This window comes from Rhinolophus sinicus, chromosome 15 (assembly GCF_057876585.1).
Source record: "Rhinolophus sinicus isolate RSI-liver-muscle chromosome 15, RSI-T2T, whole genome shotgun sequence".
Taxonomy (NCBI): Eukaryota; Metazoa; Chordata; class Mammalia; order Chiroptera; family Rhinolophidae; genus Rhinolophus; species Rhinolophus sinicus.
This window is the reverse complement of record NC_142515.1, coordinates 85,908,245-85,927,857: the sequence shown is the minus strand read 5'-3', so window position 1 is coordinate 85,927,857 and position 19,613 is coordinate 85,908,245. Positions and strand designations below refer to the sequence as shown.

At 56.7% G+C, this 19,613-nt stretch overlaps 5 protein-coding genes across 11 annotated transcripts; 3 read left to right on the top strand and 2 right to left on the bottom strand.

Moving 5' to 3' along the window:
- The first annotated feature begins 477 nt into the window (after window positions 1-477).
- Window positions 478-5,691, top strand: FBXW9 (F-box and WD repeat domain containing 9). Of its 3 annotated transcripts, XM_019746183.3 has the most exons (10): window positions 478-957; window positions 2,151-2,290; window positions 2,369-2,497; window positions 3,410-3,522; window positions 3,608-3,699; window positions 4,566-4,714; window positions 4,796-4,909; window positions 5,034-5,123; window positions 5,201-5,266; window positions 5,335-5,691. In XM_019746183.3, the coding sequence occupies exons 1-10, from the start codon at window positions 549-551 to the stop codon at window positions 5,407-5,409; spliced, it is 1,377 nt and encodes a 458-aa protein (XP_019601742.1). In that variant the 5' UTR covers window positions 478-548; the 3' UTR covers window positions 5,410-5,691. The 3 variants fall into 3 exon arrangements, with proteins under 3 accessions (XP_019601742.1, XP_019601741.1, XP_019601743.1); XM_019746182.3 differs by having other exon boundaries at window positions 4,566-4,909; window positions 5,335-5,473; XM_019746184.3 differs by lacking the exon at window positions 3,608-3,699 and having other exon boundaries at window positions 3,410-3,524; window positions 4,566-4,909; window positions 5,335-5,473.
- GNG14 (G protein subunit gamma 14) lies at window positions 4,168-9,852 on the bottom strand. Its single transcript, XM_019746191.3, has 3 exons — window positions 9,459-9,852; window positions 6,460-6,552; window positions 4,168-6,379 (listed from the first exon to the last, which is right to left on the bottom strand). The coding sequence occupies exons 2-3, from the start codon at window positions 6,550-6,552 to the stop codon at window positions 6,254-6,256; spliced, it is 219 nt and encodes a 72-aa protein (XP_019601750.1). The 5' UTR covers window positions 9,459-9,852; the 3' UTR covers window positions 4,168-6,253.
- Window positions 9,853-9,984: 132 nt separating this feature from the next.
- On the top strand, window positions 9,985-13,820 carry DHPS (deoxyhypusine synthase). Of its 5 annotated transcripts, none has more exons than XR_012498081.1 (9): window positions 9,985-10,191; window positions 10,812-10,976; window positions 11,219-11,340; window positions 11,423-11,519; window positions 11,599-11,685; window positions 12,168-12,273; window positions 12,350-12,453; window positions 12,718-12,821; window positions 13,283-13,408. XR_012498081.1 is itself a non-coding variant. In XM_019746185.2 (9 exons), the coding sequence occupies exons 1-9, from the start codon at window positions 9,985-9,987 to the stop codon at window positions 13,708-13,710; spliced, it is 1,110 nt and encodes a 369-aa protein (XP_019601744.1). In that variant the 3' UTR covers window positions 13,711-13,820. The 5 variants fall into 5 exon arrangements, 4 of the variants coding, with proteins under 4 accessions (XP_019601744.1, XP_019601745.1, XP_074194145.1 ...); XM_019746185.2 differs by lacking the exon at window positions 12,718-12,821 and adding an exon at window positions 13,615-13,820; XM_019746186.3 differs by having other exon boundaries at window positions 12,729-12,821; window positions 13,283-13,414.
- WDR83 (WD repeat domain 83) lies at window positions 13,716-17,806 on the bottom strand. Its single transcript, XM_019746189.2, has 9 exons — window positions 17,410-17,806; window positions 17,205-17,325; window positions 17,017-17,122; window positions 16,702-16,750; window positions 16,493-16,619; window positions 15,479-15,546; window positions 15,279-15,387; window positions 15,081-15,195; window positions 13,716-14,011 (listed from the first exon to the last, which is right to left on the bottom strand). The coding sequence occupies exons 1-9, from the start codon at window positions 17,510-17,512 to the stop codon at window positions 13,862-13,864; spliced, it is 948 nt and encodes a 315-aa protein (XP_019601748.1). The 5' UTR covers window positions 17,513-17,806; the 3' UTR covers window positions 13,716-13,861.
- Window positions 17,768-19,204, top strand: WDR83OS (WD repeat domain 83 opposite strand). Its single transcript, XM_019746190.3, has 4 exons — window positions 17,768-17,915; window positions 18,024-18,129; window positions 18,615-18,712; window positions 18,809-19,204. Exons 1-4 carry the CDS (start codon window positions 17,866-17,868, stop codon window positions 18,873-18,875), a joined length of 321 nt encoding a protein of 106 aa, XP_019601749.1. The 5' UTR covers window positions 17,768-17,865; the 3' UTR covers window positions 18,876-19,204.
- The last annotated feature ends 409 nt before the right edge of the window (window positions 19,205-19,613 follow it).

Here is a 19,613-nt window from a genome sequence, read left to right as displayed (position 1 = left end):
AGTGCTGCTTAGAGATCATTTATGCAACACTGACTGGCTCAAGAAGCTTTCAGTAAGAGGTGCTGTGTTTATCAGTATGATTTTAGGTAATTCAGAGTTAACTGTTCCACCGATGGCTCTGCAGTTTTAGAGTGTATGTTTCTGGCTCTGGAAGGAGACACTTCGAATCACTAATATGCCCCAGACTGCGAACCCAGAAAAGGGGCTTTGCATTTCTAAGCTCGGTGTCACCTGTGAAAGGTACCTTCGACGGGCCTGCATTTTGCAAACCACAGTCCGCTGTCATTCTCCCTCGGCACCACCAAAGATTTTAAAAACGAAGGGGCCAGGAATTCGCGTCTCCCAGCTCTGGGCCCATGCAGCTCCAGAACGAGACCGCTGGAACGTACCCGCTTTCAGTATCAAGCCAGTTTTCACGTGTGTCGCTCACTTCCGGCCGGCGCCTAACGTCATCAGGCAGCGCCGGAAGTGCCCTCGCGCTGCCTAGGAGACAAGACGCGGGGGCCAGCCGCTGACAGGGCCGGCCTGGCCGCGCCCACTCGGTCGCCATGGAGCTGCCCCCAGGGCCGCGCGAGGATCCCTGCGCCTGGGACGATGACTCGGACCCGGAGCCGGAGCCCGACCCGGACGCGCAGGCCGAGGCTTACGTGTCCCGCGTGCTCAGTCCGCCGCAATTCGGGCTGGCGCCCCTGCGCGCCCCTCCGCTGTCCGCGCCCGCCGCGTTCTCTGGCGCCCCGGAGCCGCGGACCACGTCCAAGGGTCCGTCTGTGGAGGTCCCGGGTCTGCTGAGCCTTCCCCCAGAACTGCTGCTCGAGATCTGCGCCTACTTGGACGCGCGCCTCGTGCTCCATGTCCTGCCGCGCGTGTGCCGCGCGCTGCGCGACCTCGTGCGTGACCATGTCACCTGGAGGTTACGAGCGCAGCGCCGCGTACGCGCGCCCTATCCAGTGGTGGAAGGTGCGCGCGCCCGGGGGCCAGGGTCGCCCGCTTAGGTCAGGCGTAGGGCGGGGGAGTGGGTACCTGGGGTGCTGTTATCACAGCTCCGAGAGCAGACTTCCTGGCTGTCCTGGCTCCCGTGGAACCAGAGATAGTTACTGGTGGTGCCAAAGCCCGTGACTTCTGAGTGTACCATGAGGCAGACATTTGGGGTCCTGAGGCTGTAGAAACCTATCTGGGGGTTGGGGTCCCTGAACTCAGGATCCAATGATCCTCGGGCTTGGGGTCTGGTGGTACTTAGGCCCTGTCCTCTGGTTGGGGGTTGACACAGGGACTTGAAGTCTCAGGCTGTTAGAATCTGGTTGGGGCTTCACGGTAAGCTCAAGAATACTCAGGTTCTGGGTCTAGATGCTGAGGCAGCAACTGGTGATGCCAAAGCCGCTCACCTCTAGAGTCCTGACCTAGGTGGAGGTGAAGCAGGGATGCAGGTCCAGAGCCTGCAACCCTTGAACCCAAGCTAGAGTTTAGAGGTTGTACCAGCAATCACACATCCTTAAGCCCAGGGTCTAGCCTGGGATCTTAAGCATGGCCTGACAGTTATTCCCCCAGTGTCCCTGAGGTCATTAGTCCCTTGGGGATAAGATAGCTTTGTGACCTTGAAGTGATAGGACTCTCCCGAATAGCTTGATAAACATAGATGCTTGGGCCCCATCCACTAAATCTCTGAACCTAGAGCTTGGGTTCTGCATCTTGACAAGGCTCCCAGGTTTACAGATACTAGTTTGAGGAACACTTCCTTGGGTCTGGTTCAGATGGCTGAGGAAGGAAGTCCTAGCTCCTGTGCCCAGTGTGAGGGTTGAGGGACTGAGGTCGGAACTCAGCCGGAGTTGAGGAAGGTCCGTCATGTCCTGAGGCTGCCATCCTCCAGACTTGGGTTGCGGGATGAGGTCTGGGAAGGCGGTCCTGAGGCTCTAGTTCCCCCATTTCTGGAAACTGGGGTGAGGAGTAGTTCTAGACCTGTTTGGAAGGTATGTAGGCTGGTGGTCCCAAAGCTAGAGCCTGGGCCTCCTTGGGGTGGGGGGGTGGGATCCAGGTTGGGGTCTCTCCAAGTCTGGGGCTGGTTGGGCTCCCTGGAAGCCAGGGGTGGGTTTGGGCAGCTGGTGTGGATAGCAAGGTTCCTGCCCCCTGAAGACCCTGCCCGTGGTACCCCACAGAAGAAGACTTTGACTGGCCAGCAGCCTGCATTGAGCTGGAGCAGCATCTGTCACGCTGGGCAGAGGATGGGCGCTGGGCTGAGTACTTCTGCCTGGCTGATGGGCACTTTGCTTCTATTGACTCAGTGCTGCTGCTCCAGGTGAGATGGGGTTCAGTGAGGGGCCAGGCAGGGGTGGGTCAGGGTGACCTTGACATCACCACCTCACTCCCCTCCCAGGGTGGGACACTCTGTCTGTCGGGCTCCCGAGATCGCAACGTCAACCTGTGGGACCTGCGGCAGCTGGGGGTGGAGCCCAGCCGGGTTCTGGTCAAGGCCCTGGGCGCCCAGAAGAACAGCACCCACAAGGTGAGGGAATAGGAGGCATGAGGCCTGGGTAGGGTGTTGTGCTAAGGGTATGGTTTTTGGCACCAGACCTCATAGATTGCAATCTTGCTCTCCTATTGTTAGTGTGATTTGGGGTGAGATATATGACTTCTCTGGGCCTCAGTTTCTACTTTTATCCAGGGGTCAGTTAGGATGAATGAAATGAACAGGCATTAAGAACTTCATTCAGACTGGATACACAGTAGGTTCTCAATAGATGTCAGATATGCCTTGAGAGGCCCAGGGCAGGGCCGTTAGGAGGCTGCCCTTGGGGACTGGACAGCTCAGCATGATTGTCGTCTTGTGTGAAGTGACCATGGAGGGGCAAGTCAGTGAGGTGGTCTAGGCTTGTGGCCAAGAGCTTGGTTTCGGAGCCAGGCTGCTGGGGTCAAATCCCCATTTTGCTATTTCCTGGCAGTGTGACCCTGGACAAGGAAGTCAACCTCTCTGTGCCGTTTCCTCATTTGTAGAACAGGACCCCTTACAGCACTCTCCTCAGAGGGTTTGCTGAGGAATAAGTCAGTCACCAGCCAGTGCTTTGTGCATATTAGCTCCTGAGTCAGAGACTGTTTTTAATGCCCATTTTCCCAATGAGGAAACTGAGGGAGGGGACCTGATTTGTCTGGGTCATGGAGTGGAGGCCCCAATCTTAATCACGTTGTCATGTGGCCTCAAACCACTGCTGGTGCTGAGTCTCTGTGGGACTTGATTTAGGAATATTACTGGGTGAGGGGTGGGCATCTCCTGGGCTCTGCATCAGACCTACAGATCTAAGCTCTAATCTCTACACAGTGCTGACTTGCTTTGGAGTTTTTGAGTCGGGTTTCTCTCTCCTCTGACCCTCAATTTTGTTATCTGTGAAACTGGGACTGTCACGTGGGTCTGGTCCTGCAGGGTTGGGTGTGGTCACTGGCAGCGCTGGACCACCGAGTATGCTCTGGTTCCTGGGACAGCACGGTGAAGCTCTGGGACATGGCAGCTGATGGGCAGCAGTTCGGCGAGATAAAGTGTGAGGGGTCCTGGGGAGGGGGTACTGGGGGGGTTAGGGCCCTGCCTGGTCACAGCCCAGCCCCATGCTCCATGTGTCCCCAGGGGCAAGGCAGCTGTGCTGTGCCTCTCCTACCGGCCTGACATCCTGGTGACTGGCACCTATGACAAGAAGGTGACAGTCTACGATCCCAGAGGTGGGCTGGGGGCCGGAACTGGGGAGAGCAAGGCTGCCTGGGGGCTCCAGGGTCATGTGGGGGAGGGAGACACTCAGGCCCACAACCTGGCTGGGGTGAGAGTCATAGAAGCAGATGCTAACCACTCAAGAGTGGCTTATGCTGTGCTGAGGGCAACACAGGCGACGTCTGAGGTGGGGAGGGGGTAGAGGAAGCCCCACCTTCACCTGGGGTGGGATGAGGGACAGAGAGGATGCCCAGAGGTGGGGCCTCTGAACTGGAATCCCCTGGGAGGCAGACAGCCCCTGACAATCCTGGCTCCCCAACTCCCCAGCTGTAAGACACCAGTCAAGCTTGAACCTCGGTTTCACCATCTGTACAATCTGGGTAACTCCAGCCCCATACGGTTAATGGGAGATGACAATTAGTACTTTGGTGGATTAACTGTTAGTTTACATAAAACGCCTAGAACAAACACTGCTTGGCACATAAGCTTTTTCTGTTGTTTATTCATTCCAATTTTAATTGAAGGGCCAGCGTGCCTTATCTGGGCAAAGCTGAGTGGGGGTGGGGATAGAGGCGTGCGTCTCCTGGTATTGCTTGGCATTTTATGCTGGGACTTGGCTGTCCACTCTGTACTGAGAGCAGATGGGACAAGAGGGAGATGGGACACAAATTGGGGGTTGGGGGGAAGAGGCCTGGGGATGCTGGGAGGCCTAGATCCAGCTGGGGCAGAAAAAGAGAGTCAGGGTCACCTGAGGGATGGGGGATGGGGAGGGAAGCCAACTGAGGGTTTTGCCATGGAGGACAGGGATCCTCGGGTGGGTCTGAGAGGCCTCTGAGGAGCTCTGATGTCCCCCTCCTCTCGGGGCCCATCACCCATGAAGCTGGCCCAGCGCTGCTGAAGAGCCGGCGGCTGCACTCGAGCGCGGTGCTGGCGTTGCTGGCGGATGACCGGCACATCATTTCGGGCAGTGAGGACCACACACTCGTGGTGTTTGACCGCAGGGCCAACAGTGTTCTGCAGCGGCTGCAGGTGGGCCCTCCCCAGGGGCTGGAGGGGCCGGGGCTGCATGTGGCCCAGCCTGAGCTGCTCTATCCTTCGTCCCTCCCACAGCTGGACTCCTACTTACTCTGCATGTCCTACCAAGAGCCCCAGCTCTGGGCCGGCGACAACCAGGGCCTGCTGCACGTCTTCGCCAACCGGGAAGGCTGCTTCCAGCTTGTCCGGGTTGGCCAGGGCCCTTGTCCCTGCCCCACTCTCCCTGGGGTTCCTTCCTACCCCTTAACCCTTGGTGGCAGTGGGCTGCTGGCCTTGGAGAGACCCGTCTGAGTGTCACCTGTTCCTCCTGCAGACCTTTGATGTGGGCCACAGGTCTCAGATTACAGGGATCAAACACTCGCTGGGGGCCTTGTACACCACGTCCACTGACAAGACCATTCGGGTGAGGCCCTTGGACAGGCCCCGTCCCCCCCTGGCCAGGAACACACCTCTTGACTTTGCCTGTTGCCCCCTCGCCAGGTGCACGTGCCCACAGACCCACCAAGGACCATCTGCACCCGAAGCCACCACAACGTGCTAAATGGGGTAAGGCTCTGCCCTTTATGCCCTGCTGGCTGCCCGGAGCGCCCCTGAGTCCTCATGTCCCTGCCCAGATCTGTGCTGAGGGCAACCTGGTGGTAGCTGCCTCTGGGGGCCTGTCGCTGGAGGTCTGGAGGCTGCAGGCCTGAGCAGGCGGACGTGGACGTGGATGTGGAGCTGCTGACCGGCCTGTTCTTGGGGGACCGTCCCCCTCGCTGGTGCTGCCCCTGATCCGGCCCACAGGCCTAGGGCACGAGGAGCCCCCGTCACATTTGGGTGTGGTCCCTGGGCTGGGCCCCAAGCCAGGGGAGGTGAGGTTGGTGTTTTGGCCCACCCAGAGGGCTGCTCCCACCCTCGGGCCCCGTTTTTGTTAAGATTTGGGTACCTGCTCTCCCTTGAAAGTGCAGGAGAAATAAACCTGATATACTGGTGCTGTGCCCTGAGTGGTACCTGCAAGCCTCGGTGACAGTCTCTGCTGTTTGTGTCTGGGTGTGCCTGTACCCGCTCAAGTGCATTCGGGATCCTATGTGTCTGTGTGTCCCTGGGGAGGCAGGCTGGCTGTGTGTGTTGTTACCCTAACCCCAAATCCCATCTGCACCTGTCTGTGTGCCTGTGAGTGTATGTGTATGAGAGGAAGACAGATTCTGGAGGACGTGGGCAGCTGTCTGTATGATGGCACCTTTGTGTGTGTGACACGAGTGGACATGAGTGACGAGTATGTGTGTACGTGTTGGCATGAAGCTAGGGACGCTGCCTCCGGATGTGTTTCTGCAGAGGGCGATGGGATCTGCTAAGGCTAGCCCATAGGTGTGGGGCAAATGGGTGGAGGTACTCTTTTAGCCAGTCCAGGGTGGGTGTGACCCTGGAGGGGGCAGGGGGAGGCTGGGCCAGGTGCCCCTGCCAGCCTGCAGCCCCACTTTGCCCCCCACTGCAGCCCACCAAACCCTGAGAAGCGTTCACTTCATGTTTATTGAGGGGTCCTCAGGACCAGTGTCATAGGATGGCACAGGGCTTCTTCTCCTTGAAGGGGTTGGTGGCAGCCGGGATGCCTACCAAGAAGGGGTCGCTCTTGGCCTGCTCCATGCAGAACTGCAGCAGGTCGGCAGCCGCGTGGGACACCTGTAGGCCAGCCTGGTCAGCCAGACCCCGCGGTCCCTCTGCCCCCTTGCCCAGAGGTGCCCACCTCGCCCCACCCTCACCTTCACACGGTTGATGCCAGCCTCCATCCGCAGCTGCTCCACGGCCCGGCGGGCCTGCCCAATGTCACTGCCAGTGGCCACCTTGCCAGACATCTGGGGGGAAGGAGCGCAGGGCCATAAACATCAGGGTGAACACCAGACCTGGAGTCCTAGGGCCACCCGAGGGTCCCTGCACCGCCTTTGATATCCCCTAGGGACTGCGGGATGTGGCGGCTGCTCCCCGCCCATCAGGACCACACACCTCAGCTGAGGACTCCGGCTGACTCCTGGCTGTTTAGTCCTCCTCCCGCAGCCTGGCTCTGCCTCCTTCCCAACCCCCCTGCCTCTCAGCCCCTTTGCCCTCCCCTACCCCTGCAGAGACTTTGAAGCTGGGACACTCATGGAGTAAAATGTCACCAGTGACAGTAGCAGCAGCTGCCTCAGCCAAAGGGTTCCCTGCCCCAGGAGACCTGGTGGCTGCCCCATGGTCACGTGTCACCTTGGCAGGGGGATTGCAGGGCCCTGGCCTCTCACTGACCTGATTGATCTCCTGCTAACTGGCCCCAACACCCTCCTTTGTCAGCCTCTGTCCCCCCCCCCCCCCCACCAACATGGGACACCAACATGCAGAGTGTCCCCCGGCTCCGGTGCAGCCCTGCCTCTGCTCTGTCTGCACTCACTGCCCAGGGGTCTATTCCACAGATGACTCAGTCCCCCCCACTTATGAAGAAGGCTTCCTCTGCCCCATCGCAGACCTCAGACCCACATGAGGACCCTCCGCTCTCCTCGGTCCATCCTACCTGTCTCTCTCTGGTGTCTCTCACATAACTTGGTCAAGCTGGACTCTGGATTATCTTCCCCCCAGATCTTCTGCCTCTAAATGTACCACCATCCACCCAGCTGCCGGGCCCAAATCTTGAACTCCTTCGTTCCTTTCTTTCTGGTATTCCCACATCTAATTCCTTCTCAAGAGCCAGACGATCAACCTTCAAATTAGGTTCTCAATCTCATCACTTCTTTCTACCACCACATGGGTCCCACCACCATCTTTGCTGACTTGGACAAGTGCAGCCGCCCACCCCCCGCCCCGTCTCTCCTGCCCTCCCCACCACTCCCACCATTTCCAAGGCAGCCAATGGGATCTGTTAAAAAATAAATCAGAATATAACATGGATGAACTTTGAGGATATTATGCTGAGTGCAATAAGCCAGCTACAAAATGACAAATACTGTATGATTCCACTTATATGAGGTCCGTAGAGTAGAGACAGGAAGTAGAATGGTGGGTGTCAGGGGCTGGGGTGGGGGACGGGAAGTTAGTGTTTAATGGGGACAGAGTTTCAGTCTGGGAAGATGAACAAGTTCTGGAGATGGACGGTGGGATGGTTGTTCAACAGTGTGAAATTGCTTCATGCCACTGACCTATACACTTAAAAATGGTTCAGATGGTGAATCTGATGTGTAGTCTCTCAGTTCCTTTTTCAAACTCTCCAGGGATTTCTCAGTCTCCTTACTACAACCCCCACGATCCTGCCTGGTCTGGCACCTTCTGCCCTCATTCATCTATCAACTTCTCCCTCCTTCATTCCTCATGGATCACACTGATGCCCTTGGGTGTGTTCATTCATTCATTTAGCATCTTTGCTGAGATCCTAATGTGTCCAGCACTGCGCGGAGTAAGAGGACTGGCAGTGAAACCAGGCACAATCCTGTCCTCATGGAGCTGTCATTCTAGTCAAATAAAATGTATTAAGTGCTGTGAAAGACAACAAAAGCAAGGTAAGGGCAAGAGTGGGTGTTCAGGGCAGGCCTCATGGAGGTAACAGTCTGCACTGAGGCCCAGAAGAGGAGCTGGGGGAGGGATGTCCCAGGCAGAGAGTAGCAGGTGCATTGTCCCTTGGTCAGGAAAGAGCTTGGTGGGTCCTAGAACAGTGAGGGGGTTGGTGTAGAGAGGAGTGTGTGAGGGCAAGTGGTGGGAGATGAGGGCAGGGAAGTGAGCATGCGCCTTCACAGGCCATGGTGAACAGCCTGGATTCTACTCCCAGGGAGAAGCCACCATTGCTAGAAGGTTTTAGAAAGGAACAACACATCTGATTTCTGTGTAACACGCTCTCTGGCCAGAGCTCGGACGTGGACTGGAGGGAGTGCAGCATGGAGGCCCTGGGATGATAAGCGCCTGCATGCAAACGACTTATGTTGTGTACCTGACATTAATATATGTTATGTATCAATTTTTAAAAAACAACAAAAAAGCACTTGGATTTGGGATGTATTTTGTAGGTAGAATTTAGCACATGTGCTGGGGGATGGACGTGGGGTGTGAGAAGAGACATCAAACTCAACTCCCCAGTTTTTAGCCTGGTAGATGAGGGTTGTTTGCTGAGATGGGGAAGATGGCATGCAGCAAGATCAGGGTTAGGTGGAGAGAAAGCGGAGGTGGTGCGTTTGAGATCCAAGGCAGGAATGTCAAGGCTGTCAAGGAGGATGTTGTTTCTCCAATTAAGTAGGCTAATTTCCAGCCTCAGGGCCTTTGCAGAGGCTGTTCTTTCTCCCAATGAGGGATGGTGGGAGAATGGCCTCCCCCATAAGTTCACATATGGGGCCTTTCTTGGCCTTCTGTCTTTGGCTCAAATGTCACCTCCTTGGTGTCCTTCCTCAACCACCTGTCCCTCCAACTAAGGCCACCAACCCCTCCAACCACCACCACCCCAAAGATTCTTGCATCATCCTGTTGAAATCCTGACTAGCACTTAGCATTGCTAACTTTCTATATTCTGAAACTGTGGGATCCAGGAAAGCAGGGTTTGCATCTTGTTCACCACTAAATCTGCACCCAGCACAGAGCCCAACATATAGTACAGTATAGACTCCACAAATGTAGTGATTAAGGTGTCCCCTCTGGACCAGACCCTGTGCATGGTTAGGAGGACCCATGAGATATAGTCCCCGCCCTTGAGGGTCTCACAATCTTGCTGGAGGGAACGAGATGTCAGCCCTGGATCCCAGAGGAGGTCACTTACCAAGAGGAAGGTCAGGGAAGGCTTCCCAGAGGAGGTGACAACTGTGGCTGCTGGGGGAAGACCAGAGGGTTATGCAGCATGTGGAGGCTCTGGAGATTTGCGAGGCACGAAAAGGATCAATATCTTATTTGATGAGGATGCTCAATGGCAGAAACTGTCTTGACAGTTCCTGATGACTCGAATTCTAAGAAGACATTCCCCTCAGGGAACAGAAATGAATGGACAAGCGCCCCGCAACGCGGGGAGTCTCCAGCAGGTGGCAGTAAAAGTAGGACTCTTCCTTCATGTGAGCAGAGAACACATGAAACAGGAAATAACGGCTCCGTACGGCTTCCGTATTACAAACACAGGCCGCGTCCTGGACTACGGGTGCCGAAAGAGGGTCATGTAACGCAGCAACTTCCGGACGTGTCTCCAGTTTTTCCTACGCTCTCGTAGAGAAGCGTGTGCCAGTGCTTAGCGCGTTTGGAAGCCATTGGAGGCCTGGCCTGGGGCTGCACTGATCTGAGAGCGCGGCCGCAGGTGCATGGAGAATTCCCCGGAGGAGGAGGCGCCCGCGGCGGCGCGGGCTGCTGTGCTGAAGCCCAGCTCGGCGCTGCCGTTCGAGAGCGCCCAGGTCCGGGGCTACGACTTTAACCGTGGCGTGGACTACCGCGCGCTGCTGGAGGCCTTCGGCACCACTGGTTTCCAGGCCACCAACTTCGGGCGCGCGGTGCAGCAAGTCAACGCCATGGTGAGGCCGGGGGCGGGACTTCCTGGGTAGAGGGGGGTTTGGCTTCTCCCAGCACCAACGCAGTACGGTAGCTGGGAGGGCGGGGCTCCCCTGGGGAAGGAGGCGTGTCCTTCGATGGGGTGGCCCAATAGTTGGAGAGAGGTGGGGCCTAGTCGGGGCGGCTGTTTCTGTGCTGGGAAGGGGACGTTGCCACCCAGCAGCGACATCCTAGTATCCTGAGGTGATGGGCACTGATTCTGGGTTGGGACTAGCTACGTGTGAATGCCCTGGAATGGGCGGAGCCTGACACAAGACGGTGAGTTTGAGGGACGAATTGGAAAAGGAGCCTAAGTCAGGGCGGGGCCTTGGATTTGCTTTTCCCAGCGGGGAAGGGGGCTGGGTCCTGCTAAGATGCTTTCTGACTCCGGATGGGGGCAAAGCGTGACCGTGTGCCCTGAGCGCTGGGCTGTGAAAGGGATGGAACCTGCAGAGGGGTCGCCTGTTTCCTGGTTCCAGGTAGAAGAGGTCCCGTTTCCCTGAGTGGGCAGGGACTGGGGGTAGAGTCTGATTCTGAAAACCACCAGGGTCCTTGGGCTGGAGTTTGGGTCCTGAGGTTAACTCGACCCCACCCTTACATGTAGATAGAGAAGAAGTTGGAGCCTCTGCCGCAGGATGAAGACCAGCACGCAGACCTGACCCAGAGCCGCCGCCCACTCACTTCCTGTACCATTTTCCTCGGCTACACATCCAACCTCATCAGTTCAGGGATCCGTGAGACCATCCGTTACCTCGTTCAGCACAACATGGTGGGGAGCCACTGGGGCTGTTGTCTAGGCCTCTCTGGGTCTAAATGGACAACACGATTTTTGGTCATTTTAGTGAGATTGGGAAGTATGAGTCAATTTTAAGCAGTGGGACAGGATTGAGTTTTGTTTCGCAGCAGAGCTTCCTGCAAGGTTACTAGATGAAAGTTGGGAGGTAGGAGTCCTGCCTGGAATGAAGGCAGGGCCCCCGTTTCTGGGCCAATGTAACTGCTTTGTGACTGCAGGTGGATGTTTTGGTGACTACAGCTGGGGGCGTGGAGGAAGATCTCATCAAGTGCCTGGCACCCACATACCTGGGCGAGTTTAGCCTCAGGGGGAAGGAGCTACGTGAGAACGGGATCAACAGGTGGGAAACCCTGAGTGGTGCTGGGCAGGGGAGCTGAGCTGAGGGTCCTGGGGCCTGATGCCCATCTGCCTCCTGACCCCAGGATCGGGAACCTGCTCGTGCCCAATGACAATTATTGCAAGTTTGAGGACTGGCTGATGCCCATTCTGGACCAGATGGTGTTGGAGCAGAACACAGAGGTGGGGCTGGAGCAACCTGGGGGGCCAGCATGGTGAGTCAGGGGAAGCACCGCTGGCTGAAGCTGGTATCTCCTCCTAGGGTGTGAAGTGGACACCTTCCAAGATGATCGCCCGGCTAGGCAAGGAGATCAACAACCCAGATTCGGTGTATTACTGGGCCCAGAAGGTGAGGGGCTGGGTGGGGGCAAAGACGCCAGGCCTTGGCCTCTGTTAACTTGTTTCATCTTCACAGCCACCTGAGGAGTCAATGCTGTTCTCATCACCTGCACTCTCAGACCAGGAAGTTCAGACCCAGAGAGGTTAGGCAGTTTGAGGTCACACAGCTGCTGAGTATAGTCCTGATATCCTGGGAATAGTTGGGGCAGTGCTTAGCAACCCTCCTGGTATAGGGTCCCCTGCTCCTCAGAGGCTATGAGGCCCAGCAATCAGAAAAGTAACAAGAGCTCCCATTCTTTGTGTCAGGCTTGGTCCTACATATTTTATGTGTGTTTTCTCACACACGCCTCTGTGTTGGAGATACTGTTACCATCATTTTAGATTCAAGGAAACTGAGGCCCAGAGCAGTTAAGCACCTCGCCTAGAACCAGGCAGAGGGAGGGAATGCCTGCACTGGGTGCTGACTCCCACCACTGTCCTGCCCTCTGCCAGAACCACATCCCCGTGTTGAGCCCAGCGCTCACAGATGGCTCGCTGGGCGACATGATCTTCTTCCATTCCTACAAGAACCCAGGCCTGGTCCTGGACATTGTGGAGGGTGAGGCGCTGGGGCCAGAGGAGCAGGGGAGGAGGGCTGGCTGGGCCCAGGGCCTGACCACAGCGCTCTTCCCTAGACCTGAGGCTCATCAACACCCAGGCCATCTTTGCCAAGCACTCGGGCATGATCATCCTCGGCGGGGGAGTGGTCAAGCACCACATCGCCAATGCCAACCTCATGGTAAGCAGGGACGAGCACCTGGGCCCTAGTGTGGGGGTGGCACTTGGGCCTGCTGTGCAGAGATGGCTGTGTCCTAGGCTTATGCCACGTGCTAGGGACACAGCTATGGGCTAGACAGGACAGGATTCCTGCCCTCCTTGGACTGACATCAAATCAGGTGGTGGTTATTGCCATAGAGAAAAATGAGGGATGACAAGATGGCAAGAAAAAGGGGGTACTGTTCAAAAAAGGGAAAGCTTTCTGGGAAATGTGACCCGTGAGCAGGTTTTTGGTAGGTGCCTCCCGTGAGCCACGTGGTTGCCTCAGGGAAGAGTTCCCAGCAGAGGGAACAGCCAGTGCAAAGGCTGAGATGCCTGAAGTAAATCAAGGTACAGCTAAAAAGACTGTGAAGGGGAGAGTGGGAGGTGAAGTGGGAAGGTGACAGGCAGGAGTTGCAGGGCCTTGAGAGCTGCCACTCAGGTGCTCACGGGCGCCCTGTGGTGACTGGGGGGGGGGGGACAGGACAAATGGGGCCAAGACCAGGGTGGAGACCAAGGGGGTGCAGAGGTCTTTTGAAGGTAGAGCTGGGAGTAGCTCCCTCAGCAGATGTGGGAATATTGTTGCTACCTAGGAGGTGGGTCTGGGGCAACACTGCCCATCTGCCCAGCAACCTTCTAACCCCTCACTCTACCTAGGCATTCATGTTGGGGCTCCTCCCTTGCTGGGAGGGGCCACCAAAGGGCCCTCCTTCATCCAGGACAAATGGCTCAGTCTCTCTAGCTGCAGTGCCATATGTGTGTGTCTGTGTTTGTCCATCCTGGCTGACCGCCTGCCCTTCCCCTCCCTACAGCGGAATGGAGCCGACTATGCTGTTTACATCAACACAGCCCAGGAGTTTGACGGCTCCGACTCTGGTGCCCGGCCGGATGAAGCTGTGTCTTGGGGCAAAATTCGGGTGCACGCACAGCCTGTCAAGGTGAGGGACAGCCCGCAGGCTTGGGCACGGCGTTGCCCAAGCTGTGACTCAGGTGCTCACAGGCGCCTTGTGGCTGCTATGGGGGGAACAAATGGGGCCCGGACCAGGGTGGAGACCAAGGTGGGTGGAGAGGTGGTTGGGTTCCAAGGTCTCTTGCAGTTAGAGTTGGGAGCAGCTCCCTCTGAACTCCTGGGTCCTGTCCTCAGGTCTATGCTGACGCCTCCCTGGTCTTCCCCCTGCTCGTGGCTGAAACCTTTGCCCAGAAGGTAGATGCTTTCATGCCCAAGAAGAATAAGGACTAAACAGCTGCAGCCCCAGGGAAGTCTCCCTGCCTCTATTAGTTTGCAGACCCAACCCCTCTCCAACTCCTTGGGCAGCAGCATGTCTACAATAAATGTTCTCAGCGGTCCTGCGCCTGTGTCTGTGTCCGTGGTGGTGGTGGGTCCCCTGGCTTCAGCCTGTGTCACTCTCTGCCTCGTAGGCCTCTTCCCGCCAGCACTGGACGCTGCCCCCCATGGCGGTCAGCAGGCAGGGCTCCGTGGGGTGGTAGGCCAGTGACTGTACCACACCGGGACCCACAGGCAGGGCCAGTGCCAGGGCACCCTGTGGAGCAAAGGGGTGGGGAGCAGTTAGTGAGCCCCTATCCCCTGACCTTCAGCTACCTGCCTCTCATGGCTTTCCAGACGCTGCAAATCCAAAACTGTGCCCCTAGGTGGCTCCATCCTTTCAGGTGCTCAGGCCAAACTCTTGGGAGTCTTTCTCTCTCATACCTCACATCCCTTTATCAGTAAATCCTTTTGGTTCTGCCTTTAGCCCATGTCCAGAGGCCACCCATTAGTCTCCACTTTCATCACCACCACCTTGTTCTGAGCCCCTTATGTCTGGCTTTCAGCTTCCCTCCCCCATGGCCGCCATTGAGGCTCTCACTTGGCAGCCTCAGTGTTTGCACCTCAAACTTCATCACCCTGCAGATGCAGTGCCACATAAATGGTTTCTCAAGCAGGCCACGGTTCCTTTCTCCACCCTGAAATGTCCTCTCAGGTGACTTCTGGTCTACTGAACCCTCGAGTAGGTAGAATACTGGCACTTTCTTAGTTCCCCGAGTGAGAGCTGGCCCCTTGAGTCCCCAGGATGCCCCAGTTCATGCCAGCCCCTTAGGGGGCTTATTTCCCCTGGCCAAGCCCCAGTACCCATGTCTCCTTTCCTAAGGCTCCCCACCCCTGACCCTTCTAAGCCCAGCCAGTCTGTTCCCTGCGGATGCCTCCACCAGGACAGGGCACTCGGTGGTTGGGATTGGAAACCACAGGGATACTCAGAGGTATTAGGTTTTCTGAACTACAGCCTCGCTTCCCCTGGGCTCAGCTGCTGCTGTCTGCTCCTTCTCCCCTAGGGTCTCAGTGTCAGCCTGGCATCGGTGGCCCTGCCTGACCTGGATCCTGCTGCTGCTACTACCATCCCGAACTGCCTCTATTTCCTGAAATGCATGCCATACCTCCAAGCCTTAGCACATACTGTTCCCTTTGCTGGGAATGCCCTTCCTGTCTTCTCACTCACTCCTTTGAGCTCCTGGTTCTAGTGGCACTCTCTTTTGCAGGTCTGGGAGTGAATGAGTTAAGGACAAAGTGGGGACAGGGTAGGGGCCCTGGTATGGCGTGGGGGTGGGGAGGCTTACCTCCACCAGGTCCCAGAAGAACACCTTCCCATCCTCAGAGCAGCTGACCACGTGTGTGTCACGCTCGCTCAGGCAGCAGTCCAGCTTGTACTTCTGGTTCTTATGGCCCGTGTACCTGGGGGTAGGTAGGATCAGTGGGGCTTGGGCCTTACCAGGGGCAGAGGTGGGCGGAGGGGCCCCATGACCCCAAGGACTCACTCCCCCAGGAGCTCCCCCGTGTCCTTGTCTAGAAGCCGCAAGGTGGAGTCCAGGCTGGACACCAGGGTGCACTGCCCATCCCGGCTGAAACAGGTACAGGTGATGGGGCCTGAAGGGAAGGGAGAAGTGGGCAGGCCAGTGAGGCTGGGGCCCTTTGCTGTCCCCGCCTCCCCTGCCTCCCACACAGTCCGACCACTCACTGCCCACGTAGTCTGAGAACAGTTGTCCCATCCTCAGGTCATAGCGCCTAACCCGGCCGTCCACGGAGCTGCAAGAAAGGGTGGATCTAGCTTAAGCCTTGACAGGCCAGTGAGACCATGGCTCCAGGTACCCTCAGTGTTCCTGTACCCTTTCACCCGGCCAGGGCCCTGGGCAAGGCTGGCCCTGTCCTTCCTACATACCCCTCACTGTCATATTCCCTCAGGGCCAGCCATGGAAATTACGCAGCCATGGAAAACATGCATTGAAGTGAATCCATGAGTGGAATTCTGAGGCACTGGCTTTGAGACTCAGACCTAGGGGCCAATCAGAGTCCACTCCATCTGTTTCTGATATGTACTGAGCATCTTCTCTGTGGGCTTGGAAAGCTGGGACCAAGTCAGTAGCAATTTCTGCCATCATGTAGCCTCATTGACTCAGGGTAACCTAGGAAGGCCTCCCTAAGGTGACATCTGAACTGGGACTCAAAAGATGAGAAGGACCCAACCCCTTATGGATGGAGTCCAAGGGCAGATATGTGGGAACATAGCCAGTCAACAGGCTGGGCAGTCCAAACTCCCACCACAGTGGGAATGGCACTCCCTTGGGTTGACAACACTTGGGCAGCCCTGCATAGAAGTTTTTTTTTTTTTTTAATTGTTTGTTTCCTGCACCTAGATTATCAACCCAATGTGGGCAGGGATTTTTCCTTATTTATTTCCCTGTCTTGTTCGCTGCTATATGCTTTCACTAAAAAAGTGGCCCGCGGAAACTGCTCAAATACAGTTGGAAGTAGTAGGATGGCAGTCCAGGCAGAGGAAGAGCAATTGCAAAGGTCCTGGGATGGGAGCATGCTTGGCATATTTACCTGAAATGAGACTAGGAATGAATAAAAGCTGAGAGATCAGCAGGGATCAGACTGTGCAGGGCCTTAGGAGCCACAGTAAGGTGAGGCACAGAGGCAACTATGATCCCCAGTGGCACCTGGGGAGGGGCCAGGTCCTGGCTCCACTCACCCTGCCAGGACCTCGTGGTCTGACACCTTCACACTGGATACGCCATCTCTGGCTTCGTCGAGCTTCTGCACTGGCTCAGGTCTCCGAGATCGGCAGTCCCAGCAGCGGATAGTGGAATCGATAGAGCCTGTGAGGCCAGCATGAAGGTGAGGTCAGGTGTGGAGGAAAGGGCAGCACCCTGGGTTCCCCTGCCTAGGCCCCTGACTCACCAGACAGGATGATAGTGGCCTCTTCATTAAACTGCACCGTGTTCACCTTCTGAAAAACAGCAACTGCCACTCAGAGGAGGCTGGACTTCGAAGGATTGGGATAAAGGCAAGGTTCCCAGCGCAGGTTAAAGCAAGGACAAAGACTAGGGATAGCGAAGGTGTAAGGTTTTGGGGGAACTGCAAGGACAGGGGTTGGTGAATGCCGGGCCATGCAATGTAACGGTGGTGTGTGTGGTCCCTGTCACCACCTACACGCTAATGCGTGTCCCCTCCGCCATCCGCGCTCTAATGAGGCCTCTTCTTGCTTGTACTTACCCCTGCGTGGCCCCGGAATTTACGTACGACCTGGCCCGATGCCACGTCCCACAGCACCACTGCCTTATCCCCGCCACCAGAGCAGAGATTGCTGTTGTCAAAGGAACTAGAGGGCAGAGGAGGGAAGGTCAGGGTTGACCTCCGATGCCCGCCTCAGTGCCCTGATCACGGCCTGGCCCCCGACTCACCCGGCGGCGTCTAGCACCTCGTAGCCGTGGCCGCTGTACGTCCGCAGCAGCGTCCCTCGCAGCGGGTTCCACAGCTTCAGGGTCTTGTCGCTGCCGCAAGTCAAGCAGTAATTGCCATCCACTGAGGAAGACCACGCGGGGGGTTACCGGGCCGCCGACCTCAGGAGGCGGGAGGAAAACCCGGAATGAAGATGAGGGCGCTCACCATTAAATCGCACGGCTCGCACCGCTCCCTGCCTGCAGTCCAGCGTCTTCAACCTTTTTTGCGGCAGCTCCGGGCCTCGCGGCTTTGGCTCAGGAAAAGCCATTGCTCTTGGATCCCTTCCTCGCCGCCCTATATCGGTCTGCACCAAGGTTTTCCAGCCGTACACATTTGGGTGTAACCTTATTATTGTCCTCCGTGGTCTACTTCCTGTTCCCCACTTCCGGGCTCAAAATTTCGGCATTTTGGGAACACAGATAAGGAACACTAAAAGCTGCTTCCAGGTTTCTTTCCCCACTTCCTGCTTCCAGTAAGTATTTTTTGGCTGCTTCTAATTCTCTTTCTCGACTGGGGGATTCCTGGCCCACGAGGGCTGCGGGTGTTACTGTAAAAACCACCCTCCGTTTCCACGCCGGAAGCTGCTGTTTCCGCAGCGGAAGAGGCGTGACCTGAGTCGCCATGTCCACGAACAATATGTCGGATCCACGGAGGCCGAACAAAGTGCTGAGGTGAGGACCTCAGTGTCATGGGAACGGGGCTCGGGTTGTGGGTCCGGGCCCAGGGAAGCGCTTGTCCATCCCAGGGGACGGACATCAGTGCCCCTGACCCTGCCGCAGGTACAAGCCCCCACCGAGCGAATGTAACCCGGCCTTGGACGACCCGACACCGGACTACATGAACCTGCTGGGCATGATCTTCAGCATGTGCGGCCTTATGCTCAAGGTGGGCGGGGCTGTTTCAGTCCGCGTAGCTCCGCCTATGAGCCGGGAGCGGGTTCGGAATGAAGCTGGGCGGGCGCTGAGGGGGCGGGGTTGGGGTGATGTTGGACTGAGAAAAACAGCCGTGGGGGAAGCCAGGGATCCGGGTCAGAGTTGCTACTTGGGACGTCGGTCTGAGTGTGAGGCCAGACTGTAAAGCAACTTGGAGGGGGCTGGTGGAGAAGGGGTGGAGTCTTTAGCATGATGGGATATGTCAAAGGCTAGACTTCTTAGCTCTGAGGGGACTTGGTGTGGTCAGAGGCGTAAGCCAGAGAGTAGGACCAGAAACTGTACCTGGAGTAGGCTATGAGGGGTTGGGTGGGACTGAGGGACTCCTGGGGAGGCAAGGTCCAAGCTGCTCCCATTGAAACCAGTGGGTTGGAACTGGTGCCTGGGAATTCCCCTTGTCTTCCTCTGACCTAACCCACCCATCCACCTACCTTTTCCCAGCTGAAGTGGTGCGCTTGGGTCGCTGTCTACTGCTCCTTCATCAGCTTCGCCAATTCCCGGAGCTCTGAGGACACGAAGCAAATGATGAGTAGCTTCATGTGAGGCTGGGCTTAGAGAAGGGGGGAACTCCTGAGTAAGGGGAGAGGAGATTCAAGCCTACCCATCCTGACTGACACCTCTCTCTCCCGTCTTAGGTTGTCCATCTCTGCTGTGGTGATGTCATATCTGCAGAACCCTCAGCCCATGACGCCCCCCTGGTGATGTCATTGTAGAGGGGTCACATCTTGGAGCCCTCTGTCCACCTCCCACCCAGGCCTGGTCTATGGCTGCTCAGCCTCCTGTCCTCAGATGCTGTCCTGGGCTTCCCTGGCTGAGGTGGTCGTAGGGTCTGCAGCTGGATGGAAGGAACCTGGCCGTTTCTCTGGGATCCCATTTCTACTGAGGCAGAGAGGGGAATACCTTAGGCCTACCCCTTCTGCTTTCCTTCCCCACCCTGCCTGCTGCTGGGGAGATGCTCTCCATATTTCTAGGGGTACCCACTTGTTTTCTTGTTAAAACCAGTTAATAATAAAGTTTTGTGTTGTAGCTGTTCTGAGACCTCTCCTGTGCATTGTGGGTACATTCCCAGTGAGGGGAAGGGCTCCAATTCCTCCACTTACTCAGGCCTGGGGTGGAGCCTTCTGGTTGTTCACTTGCTTTTTCACAAGCCTCGTGCCTTAAGTCAGCTGCTGGAGACAGGAGAGTGACCGCCTCACCTCTGGCAACTCAGCAGATCGTCCTACTGACCTGAGGAATCTGGGCTTTGATTTTCTTATCAAAGAAACGGGCCAGTGTCAGTGAATAGATGGATTGGCATGGACTGGGAAAGGCTGAAAGACTGAGTCCTATCCCACTGTGGAGGAGAGACTGTTCCCTGACGTGACTACTGCTGGACCTGAGAGCTGGACCTGAGCTAGAAGGGGGAAATTGCTTACTGAAAATTTCCCTTAGAGACTGATC

Bases quoted from the DNA above. Each gene is read 5' to 3' on its own strand.
- GNG14 (XM_019746191.3), bottom strand. From the start codon at position 6,552: ATGTCTGGCAAGGTGGCCACTGGCAGTGACATTGGGCAGGCCCGCCGG. The intron at 6,380-6,459 runs GTGAGGGTGGGG...GCTGGCCTACAG, and splicing joins CTGGCATCAACCGTGTGAAG to GTGTCCCACGCGGCTGCCGA.
- DHPS (XM_019746185.2), top strand. From the start codon at position 9,985: ATGGAGAATTCCCCGGAGGAGGAGGCGCCCGCGGCGGCGCGGGCTGCT. The intron at 10,192-10,811 runs GTGAGGCCGGGG...CCTTACATGTAG, and splicing joins TGCAGCAAGTCAACGCCATG to ATAGAGAAGAAGTTGGAGCC. The intron at 13,409-13,614 runs GTGAGGGACAGC...TCCTGTCCTCAG, and splicing joins TGCACGCACAGCCTGTCAAG to GTCTATGCTGACGCCTCCCT.
- WDR83OS (XM_019746190.3), top strand. From the start codon at position 17,866: ATGTCCACGAACAATATGTCGGATCCACGGAGGCCGAACAAAGTGCTG. The intron at 17,916-18,023 runs GTGAGGACCTCA...ACCCTGCCGCAG, and splicing joins AGGCCGAACAAAGTGCTGAG to GTACAAGCCCCCACCGAGCG. The intron at 18,713-18,808 runs GTGAGGCTGGGC...CTCCCGTCTTAG, and splicing joins CAAATGATGAGTAGCTTCAT to GTTGTCCATCTCTGCTGTGG.
- FBXW9 (XM_019746182.3), top strand. From the start codon at position 549: ATGGAGCTGCCCCCAGGGCCGCGCGAGGATCCCTGCGCCTGGGACGAT. The intron at 958-2,150 runs GTGCGCGCGCCC...GGTACCCCACAG, and splicing joins GCCCTATCCAGTGGTGGAAG to AAGAAGACTTTGACTGGCCA. The intron at 5,124-5,200 runs GTGAGGCCCTTG...CCCCCTCGCCAG, and splicing joins CCACTGACAAGACCATTCGG to GTGCACGTGCCCACAGACCC.
- WDR83 (XM_019746189.2), bottom strand. From the start codon at position 17,512: ATGGCTTTTCCTGAGCCAAAGCCGCGAGGCCCGGAGCTGCCGCAAAAA. The intron at 15,388-15,478 runs GTGAGTGGTCGG...CCTTCCCTTCAG, and splicing joins GTTCTCAGACTACGTGGGCA to GCCCCATCACCTGTACCTGT. The intron at 15,196-15,278 runs GTGAGTCCTTGG...ACCTACCCCCAG, and splicing joins ACGGGGGAGCTCCTGGGGGA to GTACACGGGCCATAAGAACC.